This window comes from Triturus cristatus, chromosome 11 (assembly GCF_964204655.1).
Source record: "Triturus cristatus chromosome 11, aTriCri1.1, whole genome shotgun sequence".
NCBI classification, from domain to species: Eukaryota; Metazoa; Chordata; class Amphibia; order Caudata; family Salamandridae; genus Triturus; species Triturus cristatus.
This window is the reverse complement of record NC_140594.1, coordinates 696,663,455-696,675,517: the sequence shown is the minus strand read 5'-3', so window position 1 is coordinate 696,675,517 and position 12,063 is coordinate 696,663,455. Positions and strand designations below refer to the sequence as shown.

Sequence of the window (12,063 nt, the reverse complement as noted above, 5' to 3'; positions counted from 1 at the left end):
AGTATGAGGTTGAAGAGGCCTCCTAAGGCTCGTTATGATGTTATGTGGGATGTAAATTTGATTTTGAAATTGGTTTGTGACTGGCCTTCTAATAGATACTTGAATAATAAGATTATTTCTATTAAGCTAGTGACTCTGTTATGTTTGATTTCATGTAAATAGGTATCTGATGTGAAATGTTTAGAGATTAATAACAGACATTTTATTCCAGATGGTGTGTATTTTGAGATTCATAAGAGGACTAAGACCATGTTGTCTTCTGTGTTTTACCCTAAGTATGAAGAATGCTGAAAGTTAGGAGTGGTGGACTGTTTGAAAGAGTATGAGTGTAGAGTAGCCAAAAACAGGAGGGATGGTGAACATCAATTGTTAATCTCTTTTGTTAAACCATTTAGAGTGGTAAGTACGGCTACAATATCTAGGTGGGTGAGATGTGTGATGAGTCAGGCTGGTGTGGATATGGAAACATTCAAAGCACATTCTATTAGAGGTGCTACGGCAAGTAAGTCTTGTCTTTATGGTGGAAGTTTGGAGAATATTTTGAAAGCTGCAGATAGGTCAAATGTGGATACATTTGCAAGACATTACTTTAGGCTGGTAGAGCATATGTCTGATGTGGTGTTAAAAGGCTTTCAACATACATAATGGTAGCCTCCGGTCTTGTAATGAAATGACGATTCTCAGATTAACATGAATAGAGAATCAGGATTTCATTAAAGACATGGAGGCTAACATTATCCCTCCCAACTCTCCCTTTTTTTGGGATTGGTGTTTTTATTAGTCTAAATCAAAAGTGTTTAATAAGGTTTAGAGTGATAAAAATGTCTTTTAATGTGTAAGTTAAGAATATGTTGTTTTTAATTATATTTCAGGTTAAGAGATGTATTTTGTTTATAGATTTTAAGTGTATTTGTTTATTTTCAGAATAACGCTTGTTTGGACGTATATTTCACGCGGATTGAGAATCAAGAGGATAAGGAAGAATCTTCGTGCAGGATTGCAATTGAAAGAGGATGAAGATTCAGTGCAGGAGGAATTTATTAGTGTTAATGTTGTTCCAGTTCTGGATTGTTTTTGTAAGTAAAGTTCTTTAAAGGAGCTGCTCAGGAGTGGCAAATAAAAGAATATGCAGAATGTTAGCCTCTGTGTCTTTAATGAAATCCTGATTCTCTATTCATGTTAATCTATGAATCGTCATTCTCTGTCTACCGCGGAGAAACTTGGTGAAAATTCACATGTCCCTCAGAAATTCTGAAGATACAGTCATAACCGTGAGTTAATTTGGTGTTGTTACAGATAACTATAACTCGCGCCCGCAATCCAGTGCTCATGACGTCACATATTTCATCACATGGTCAGTGGCATCACTCATGACATCACTGATGACATCATCCTTGTGATAGAGTGGCGGTCGCGCGAGTTATAGTTATCTGAACTAACTATAACGGTGGAATTTCATTGTTTTTTTACGAGTGAAATGTCCACCTAACTATAACATTTGTGAAACCTATGGTTTTTTAAGTGAATTTGCAAGGTTTTTTAAATGCTAATTCCTAACTATAACGTGTGTGAAACCTATGTTTTTTTAAGTGAATTTGTACGGTTTTTTAAATGCCTATTGGTTTTTTTTTTGTTTGTTTTGTTTTTTTTAATGTTTTTCACCGTACGTGCACCCCGCGATTTAAAAAAAAAATGATTTTTCACCCTTCGGGATCCTTTAGGGACCCCCTGACAAAGGCTAGGGGGTCAGGAACTCTCTACCCTGCCCCCTTTTCACGTTCGCCACCTCTCTTTTTCACTCTCGCACCCACAACAAACAAAATGGCGTCCGACACTTCCTGATTTCGACCGATTCGAACGTTGACTGACATGTAACCACCAATCAGAATTACGCTCGCGCACGTTAGGGTGCGCGCACGGTGCGCGCACGTTGCGCGGCTATCGATATGTTTGTGCTTTTAAATGCAATTTTCTCAGGAACTACTGAACAGATTGACTCCATATATGCAAAAGGCACTTCCCTGACCTGAGGACTACCTCTCTGCCAAATTTCAAGTAATTCTGTTCAGCCGTTCGGGCTGTACCTTCGACTAAAGGTCCTATTGGAAAATGCATGGGGAAAACACGTTTTGGGACCCCCCGTTTTTCTCGGCCCCCGCTTCACGAATCACCTCGAGACTTTCAGGGTAGGAGCTGAATGGAGCGCCCCATTAGTTTTGAAATTTTCGCGAGGATTCGTCAACCGGCGCCAAAGTTATTCAAAATAGAATTTTCAGATTTCCTATGGAAACACGGTCCTAACCATAAATATCTACTGGCGACCGCCAGTAGATAATATATATACATATATACATATATATATATATACACACACACACACACACACACACACATATACATATCCACACATAAATATTCATGCATACATTCAAAATGTGTCACGCCCACTTTTGAGAATGCCCTTGGCCTTTACTCACTGCCAGTATATCAGCAATCGCAGATACAAAAATAAACTTTAAAAATGCCCCAGCAACAAAATGCTCTTATGAGTTGCAGAAATAAACACAATAATCAACCATTTCACATATACACAAACTCACAAGTAAAGGTGGGCAAGCACATGGATAAGAAGGTGGCCAAGATCAAAGGAAAAACCATCAACTACGATATACAGAGAAACCATCCTATTCTGGCTTCGTCCTCCCTTCCAATTTTGCTCACTATGTTCCATCAACCAGCTTTTTTATTGCTTTTGTGTTTGCAAAGTTATGTAGTCTCCTGAACCAGTCTCACTCTTTCAAGGTCACTTACATGCTCTTGCAGAACACATTCATTTTGACCACCTTACTGTAATACCAATATTGTCTTTACAATAACAGTTGTCTCTTCCAAAGACTTTGAATTGAGCTCTTATTAACTAAAACAACAATAGATCAGAACCGCACCACCTTTCTTGACAGATCTGCAAGAAATCTTAAATGTCCATATCATTCCAGTCGAACCAATTAGTGCGAGAGACGTCAATTGTCCAAAAAGATGATTTATAATATAATATTAATATATTTCCACCACATCTTGGAGAATCGAGTTACGTCGCGGTGCGCTACGGCTACAGGACCGTTTGTCTGGGTGGAGAATACCCACCAACACATGCACTAAGGACTGTTTTGGTACACGCTGCATGTCTTTGTTGTTGCTGGCCATCACCTTTGTTTTTGGGACTGGAAAGAAGCCAACCTTGACATTATTATGGATCAATCTGATTATGCTGATACATGAAATAGCTAGAAACATCGGTTATATGAGATTATCAGTTACTTTACATCGGACGATCGTTTTCATTTTGCATTTACGCTACAAGGAAATTACAATTGCCCTGAAGAAGTCCTAGTAGATTAGGACGAAATGCGTTGGCTGATGGCTTTTGATTGAAAATAAAAGCAATTATAAATCATCTGTTGGGACAATTGACGTCTCACGCACTAACTGGTTCGACTGGAATGATATGGACATTTAAGATTTCTTGCATGTATGTCAAGAAATGTGGCGCGGTTCTGATCTATTGTTGTTTTGACTGTTTCCTGTTTTAAGATAGCGCCCTTGGGCAGGGCGTGCTTTCGGGACCTGCACAAAGATTCATAGATTTGTTGTAAATATATTGGTATTATTTTCTAAACTGGTGCTGCACCAGTGTTCTATACCCAACTGTCTGTTTTTGTGTGAAGCTCTTATTAACTACTCAGGCTTCTGATGTATTGTCCTTATGGCTAATTCTAGTCCTCTGCTACTTCCAATTATTTAACTGACAATCAACTTCTCAGTGTCTTCTCTTCCTAACATGCCCAATAGAAGGTCTGTTCTTCTCCTATGCTGAAACTGATAATAGTGGAATGGTCTCCTTCTTTGTCTGCAGCTTTCCCTCGTTTCACATTGATTAAAATGTCATTCAAACAGCACCCCCCTCATTGAACTCTCCGAAATTATCTTTTGTCTGCATTGTATGGTTTAAATGTAGCAGTGTCCTCCAAATTGTATCAACAAGTGGTTTGCTGTGCTAAATTCACTATCTTCCAACTTCATAAACATGCAGATCTGAAAAGAAAATCAAAAAAATGTTACCCCAGTTTGGCATTTTCCAAAGAGGAAAACCATTTGTCATATTTGTGTGCTTTTCACCTGCTTTCAGTTTGTGGTGGAAACCTGCATGAAACCCATGGGTGATCCAGGATGCTATATATTTCTGAAAAGGAGACAAAATTCCAAATTCATCACTGGGTCATATATGTAGATCCATCAAAGTTTTCCTAAAGAAACTTAGGGGTCTATTAGGATGGGGGTCGGAAAATCTCCCCAACCTCCATGGTAGCGGGAAAAGACCACTGGCAAGGACCGCGGCATAACCGCCGGTCCAATTAGGATGCTCCGCAGCCGAAATCCGACCGCAGTGGTCGGATTCTGGCGATTAACACTGCGGCGTTCTCTGCTGCCAGCAGCACCGCCGCGATGTCAAAAAGAGCATGTCCTGCATATCCCTGCACTGCACAGTGCCTGCCATCTGGTACAGGGGGTACCCCCCAGTGCACCCACATCCTCCCAACACATTGGGGGCCCGCAATGGGCCCCCAGAAAATGTCTCTGCATTCCTTTTTATGGTGGTTCTACCGCAGCGGAAAGGCTGGCTACCGCCGGCATCATAATCGTGCCGGAGGTGCTTGGCCCTGATCCACAACAATTGTAGTGGTCCAGCTATCAATATTTCTTTATTTCAACACTTAAGGGTCTATTAGGATGCCGGGGTGTGATTTTCCGCCCGCCACTTTTCTGCTGGTTGCAGTCCGCCCGCTTGCCTGGCGGGCGGAAAATCACACCCCGGCATCCTAATAGACCCTTAAGTGTTGAAATAAAGAAATATTGAAAATGAGTAGGAAAAAAAGGCCACACGTGACATTTTCATCTGTAACTTTTTGTCACAATTGCCGATTAAAAAAAGAAATATATAAATATATCGGCTAGACCTGCCTGCTTGCAGGGATATATAGGGTTTGCAGGTTCTCTAAGAACAAAAGGTACCAAGAGCCAACAACTGCACTGCATGGCACAATGCTTTATGCTTGTGTACCGAGTATACACCAAGTCATATGGTGAAATATGTGGAGTGAAAAGTGGGTTTCAAGGACACCTATGTATTTCTGAAATGGGCACAAGGTATGAAATTTATGAGCTGGGGTTATTTGCATATCTCTGAATTCGTGGGTTTGCGTACTAGCATAAGATTTAGAGGGTATTTTTCAAAATATCTTCTTTCTTACACACTGGCTTACATTTGGAAGGCACAAATGCAACAAAATCCAATTGGTAATAATAATGTTCTAGTATTCTATGCTCCCACGTGTCTTCCAATGAACATGGTTCCCAACTTGTGTGAATAGACCTAGCAACAGGAACATGGCAGGAAGGTTTGATCAATTTCTGTCGCAGGCACTAGGCCCAAATACACGAATGCTGCAGCGTTTTTATTTGCACAAGTGTAGCAATGCTGGGTGGTAGGAATTTTCATGGATTACTGCAGTTCTGGACATTTCCATTACAGAAATATAAGGAAAACGCAGGATTTTGGGCAAAGTTTGAGGTTTGCAGGGCATTGTGGATAAGATGACCTTGTGGGATCCATGCTTCTCTAGTATTCAAAAATGTCTGTGGTTGGTAGGTTTCCATGGGTGGTAGTTGGGCAGGCCCCCAAATCTCACAGCTCCCCCTATTACCGATCTCTCCACAGAGCACTATCGGGCCTTTTGCGTCATGACCCACTCATACAAATGAGGTACCATTTTTATTGGGAGACTTGGTGGAATCCTGCATGGTCGGTCGTTTGTGGCTCCCTGCAGATTAAAGATGTTTTCCTCACAGAAATGTGAGGAAAGTGTGTGTTTTTAGTCAAAGTTTGAGGTGTACAGGGTATTGTGAGTAAGAAAATGGTTTGGGATCTCTGAAAAGCACACTACCCTGAACTCCCCCCGATATCGACTTTTCAGAATTAGCTCAGTCTGGTAGGTTTTTCAAGGTGATCGATTACCCAGGCCCAAAAATTGCAGCTATTCACCATTATGGGAGTAAGTCACACTCTCCTGGCGCATACGTAAAAACAACACACAAAAGAATCAAATGTCATCTTGCTTGCCATTGGGATGGAAGGGTTTAGTCTGCAGGGGAGCAGAAAGACTGTTGAGGCTTTAGGGGTGAGGGTGGAGCCTGATGTTAGAACAGAGAAGACCCACCATATTATTTTATTAAAATATATAAATATTCCTGCCATACTGTGGGCTTTCTGTCCAGCAGTTGCAAATTGGGAGTACACCTCCTGTCTGCCCCGGGGGTGGGGGGGACTTGCTTGTCTCTTTTGGGTTGGGGCCAATGCCAGAGTGCAACAGCTGTAGCACTTTCTTTTGCCCAAAGACAAAATCTCTGCTGTCAGGTGGATTTTCTATCCCCCACTCTCGGAGGCAAGTTTGGGGAAACCCCCCAACTTGGACAAGCCTCCTACCTGCCTCCAGGGGGGCAGAAAGACACTAATGACCCTACTGGGGTGTAGAGATATTGCTCGATGCCAGGGAAGGCCACTACATTCTTTTATTTATTTTGGCACCATTTTGAAATCTCTGGCATCTAGTGGACTTTCGGCCCCCCCAGGCAACAGATTTGGGGTAATTGTACACATCCGCCTCCAGGGGGGAAAAAGACTGATACCCCATCTGTTTGGGGAGTGAGACATGGCCATGCTCCTATTGTGTCACCCCCACCCCTATATTTAAAACTAAAATCTTTCCCTGGTGTCGAGTGGGTTTTCTGCCCCTAGGGGCAGATTGGGGGTAATTACCCCCATAAGCCCCCGAGGTAAAAAGAATAGGGCAATTAAATCTGATAGGGGTGCACAAGCCTCTGCCTAAGGGGCCGCTTCCCCCATCCATGGTGGCTAATGGGTGGATCCCTCCCTCTCCTGTGGCGATCCCCAAGCAGGGACTAAAGATTACAGAACAAAGGCCATCTTGGGTATGGATGATCGCAAAGGTGCAAAGGTCGCATTGGAACGGGGAGATTCTCCCCTTTCCAACAATAACTCTCTCAAAGGAATCAGAGCTCGGGGTCCTCCGGGCACCTACGCAGTGAAAATCAAACACGCCCATTGGCTTGTTTTACTTTAATTTCCTGTAATTACCCCAGCCCGTCCTACGTGCTGATCGTCACTGCAGGAAACAAAACAATTTGTTTGCTTAGGAAGCTCTACCTGAACAGCCTGATGTTGAAAAATAATAAAGGACTCCCTCTAGTGCAGAGCACCAAAGGGGCCTGTAAGTGACTCCTCAGTATATGCCAATGTTCGACACCTGCACTGAGGAGGTAGTGCAGTCCTCTGCAATTGGCGCAGTTAAAAGTTTAAAGAAATTAACATATTGAAGTTGATTCACAAAGTCATTTTGATGCCCCTAACGCACCTAAAGCAGTTCTCCTGCGTTAATTTTGACATACTCTTACATGTCTTTCAGAATTGGCCTCAAAACATCTAAATGAGTGAAATGGGAATATTCTGCGATTTAGTAAAAATAGAAAGGGCTGTACACTCTTTGCACTTTTACCACTAGGGAGTTTGACATTCATGGGTCGATTGAAAAAAATGGCATGTAAGGGTACATAAAAGAGTATTCTTGCAGAACTACTTCCCATACTCATAAAGGCTTTTGTGAATTATCCCACTTGTATTTTATTCAAACCAATTCTATCTTGCAGAGGTTTTAACAGTTTGTCTCAATTATGTGTTTCAGTTTATCTATTGCTTGTTTTTATCTGGAAATACCCCCCAAAAAACTAAAATATGAATACATTTTCTGCTACTGGTAAATATTACAGCTTGAGGCACAAATGAGTACTAATGCGGCTATCAAAATAAACAAATGTTTGTGGTTATGGCATTTTTATGATTAGTCAGTATTGGAGAGATACATCGGTGTGCATTTGGTGAAAGAATTCTTTCTTCTTCTGTTGCAGTGAAAGGAAAGTCAGTAATATATGTGGAAGCCCGTCACCGGACTCTCTTCATGTTTGATTTTGATGGAGCTGACAATGCTGGTCTGATGACACTGTGCAGGTTCAGGATGAAGCTTGAGATCTATCCACCAGAACCTGGAAGTCATCAGCTACATATTTATGCAAAACCCTTCAGCTCATCACAGCACAGCTATACCAGGGTCTTGAGGTACAGAGTGGACTGTAACTCTGTGGACAGCACAATGAAGATCCCCATTGAGATGAATAATCCAGTGGGTCCAAGCTGGATGACAGAACAGAAAGGGTTCCTGCAGCCTTCTCACCCTGATGCGATCATCCATACCCAAGATGGTCTTAGTTCTGTAAGCTTTGGGATTAAGGAAGACATGGACATATTGGCTACTTTGCATTCTGATGACATGGGAATGACTGAAAGTATGATGAGGAGGCACATATTCAAGGCACAACAGCAAAGCCGGGTTGTGCTGAAGATCCAGATCCCTAAGACGGGAACCTTCCTCCTGAAGATCTTCTCCCGGAGGAAGGGTGCTCCCGACAGCACATATATCTATGCACTTTGCTACATTCTCTCCTGTACCAATGCCGCAGTGAAGTGGCCTGTGTTCCCTGAAGTTTACAATGCCTGGTTGGATAGCTATGAACTGGTAGAGCCAACAGCTGGGGTTCTGCCTGCTAATCTAAATGTACAATTCAAACTGAAGGTTCCCGGGGTGAATTCTGTGTTCGTCAATGACAAAAAGAAAGGAGCTCTGACTCTGAGCACCGAAGGCTACTGGGAGGGATCCTTCAACACTGCTGGGTCTAAAGAAGTTGATGTCTTGATTCAGGAGACCCCCAGTACAAAGCGCTATATTGTCATCTTAAGTTATCAGGTGGAAACCAAGTAACATCCACTCCAGCTTGGTACTCACTACCAACATCAGCATGTTCAAGCTCTTCCTTTTGTTCAGGAACGATGCTTAGTACACTAAGCAAATGAATATTTGTTGACAATGCAACACCGTGCTTTTTTTATATATCTTATTTTGTACTGCACAACTATTACAAAAATTAGTTTAAAATATTTTGTGTTGCCAAATAACACAAGGAACACGTATAAGTAATACAAATTTAATGTAATTCCCTATACTTTTTCTACCTTTCCATCCATAGTACAATATCTTTCATGGCACTGATATTGATCATGAGTCATCGTCATTGTCGGACATAATCAGAAACAGTTGTACTTTGTCGACAAGTCGATGTCACCTTCACACATTAGGTGATTATCCTTGGCAGCAGGGTGAATACCGCAATGTATTTGTTAACATTGTGTATTGGAATGTAGATGCAATATCAGGAAGGTGCTCAAAATTTCTAATAAGTATGTAAAAGGCTGTTCACGTAAATGTGGCAATACTGTTTAGAGAAAATGTGTGGTGTTACAGACTCCATGAGGCATATAGACATCGATAGCTGGTATTCAGAAAATTTCCCCCTGAAGGATACCATTCTTGTATTTGAAGAGCAAAGTGAATTACAGTTTCCTTTTAGTCTCAGTTTATAGACAAGATTACAGTCTGAAGTTGATAGCCTGCAAAGAGGTGATTAAGAATCAATGCCAGGTCTGAGTCTGGATTCTTACAGATGTACAGACTCTGGGGTGTCTTGGGGGAAGACTGAAGCTGAATATCTTCTATTTATTATTTTAATTTATTTTTGCACTTTTTTATGACCCGAAGGCGCCAGAGTGCTTTACAACAGTAGCTGGATACATGGGTTACAGCGAATTCCAGTTACAGTCATTAAACTCAGACATTTACATTGGAAGATTTGTGCAGGAGTTACCACATGAGACAGTTACAGCAGTTGGTCAAAGGCCGGTAAAGAGTTAAAGCATCAATTTAGATGGTGGGGTCACAATATGAAGGTAGATCGGATCCTGTTGGAGAGAGTACTTAAGTATGATCAAGGGTGGTTAACCAAGGTGTCTGTCAAATAGGCGAAGCTTGGAGTCTTTTTTGAAGGTGACAAGGCAGGTGGTCAGGAGGAGGGAGGGAGGCAGAGAGTACTAGATTATTATGGCACTACTAGAGAAGGACTGGCTCATGTATCGTTCGTGACTGAAGGTGGGGGGTTGCAGAAGCAGGGACTGTGGGTAATGTTTTGAATTGGGCCTGCATTTCAATGGGAATCCATTAGAGGGTTAGCAGGTGAGGGAAATGTGGTAAAATGTCTTGAGACCTAAAATGAAGCATGCTGCTACATGTAGTGTTGCTCTCAGTGGGCCTAGGTGAACTTTGGGAATGCCTGAGAGAAAGGTAATTCCGTAATCTAGTCTTGAGAGAACTAGAGACTGCACCACTGTTTTGAGGTCTTGTTCCAGGATTAATTTTCTGATGCTCCAAAGCTGCTTAAGTTGGTGTTGTGTGCTTTTGGCCAAGGCTGCAATGTGGCTGTCAAAATTGAGATTATTCCCAAGGGTGACACCAAGTGATCTGGCATTCTGGACAATGGCAGGGCAGCCATCCAGTGCAGGAAAGTTAGTCATCCATTCCTGTGCTGGAGGTTTTGCTTTCAGAGGCAAAATCAAAAGAAATTCTGTTTGTGTTAGTTGGGTTAAGTTTTAAATGGTTGTTAGACATCCAGTTTAGAATCTTTAAGAATTTGGTTGAAAGCAGGGAAACGCCTTCTGAGGATGAGATTTTCATGTATATTTGGGTGTCTTCATGGTTGAGTTGGAAGAGAATCCCAGAGTTTCTGTGAATCACACATAGTGGTTCTATGTAGAGGTGAAAGGGGGTTGGGGAGAGGATCAATCGAGCCTTAAGGGACCCCTTGATGCACACTAACTGATCTCAAGAACGAGTTACCCATTTTCACAATTTAGGAATGATTGGTTAGCTATGAGGAGAACAAGTTGAGGACTGTGCCTCCTCATCCTATGGATTGTTCTATAGTACGAAGGAGGTCCAGATGGTTGACAGTGTCAAATGCAGCAGATAAATACTGAAGGACCAGAAGGCAGGAGTTACCAGAGTCGAGGATTCTAAGGAGTCCTTAACTATTTGAAGGATCACAGTTTCTGTACTGTGGCCTTGGCAGAAACCTGATTGGAGAGTGTCTAGGAGGTTGTTAGCTCAAAAGTGTGAAGCGAGTTGGGACACTATGCAGCTTTGAATAATTTTGCCTAAAAATTGGAGTGTGGAGACTGGGATATAGTTGTTTATGATCTCTGAATCAAGCAGTTGTTTTTTCAAGAGAGGAGAGACTTGACCCACTTTTAGTAATTGTGGAAATAAGTCCTGTTTGAGGAGGAGTTGACCGAGTTGGTCCAAATGGAAAGTAGGTGTGTGGCAAGAGATTTGCTAATAGAACCTGGAATGTCATCCTGAAGGTGGTTTGAGGGTTTTATTTTCGAAATTATTCACTGTAGGTCCCGTTCGGAAATTGGGGAGAAAGATGACCATGAATGGTGCACCTTGCATGGTGAATCTCAACTGTTACTAGTGAGTCGCTGGAGGGTAGCAAGATATGGATGTCTCTAACTTTGTTTTGTGAAATATCTTTTTATTAAGATTTATATCACAGTAAATTGCAATACAGTATAAGACCATAACCTAGCACCCAGTTGCTATATTCATGCTCAGCATTCCTCCATCTCTTATGGTCTAGAGGTACTTTGAATACTCTCTTGTATCTTCAAGTATAAGAGCCTAACGGAACTTACTTTTACCCCCTAACAACTCCCCACGCCCCCTCACATGAAAAGAAATACTAAACTAAAATGAACATAACAAGGAACTCAGTTGAGCTCAGAGGAGCACGCCTTGAATGGGGACATCTTCTCCAAACAGAAACGTGATTTGCAGTACTTGGACAGAAGCAACACTTGCAATCTCTAGGAGTAGCTATTGGTTAAAAGTAACGCACTCCTAGGTAAAATGAAGTTGGTTGGTCTGGTGATCCGGTAGGTGGTGCAATCAGGTAAGTCCTCCTGAGTATGAGGATGGTTATACGACG

The 12,063-nt window shown here is 41.9% G+C and overlaps 1 protein-coding gene across 1 annotated transcript in view; it reads left to right on the top strand.

The window, feature by feature from the left end:
* The window catches only part of LOC146785336 (kyphoscoliosis peptidase-like), an 800,115-nt gene extending 791,135 nt beyond the window's left edge, over window positions 1-8,980 (top strand). Inside the window, exon 7 of the mRNA XM_085633022.1 lies at window positions 8,041-8,980. Within this exon, the coding sequence (XP_085489148.1) occupies window positions 8,041-8,948 (908 nt within the window). The 3' untranslated portion in view covers window positions 8,949-8,980. The remainder of the gene's footprint in view (window positions 1-8,040) is intronic.
* The last annotated feature ends 3,083 nt before the right edge of the window (window positions 8,981-12,063 follow it).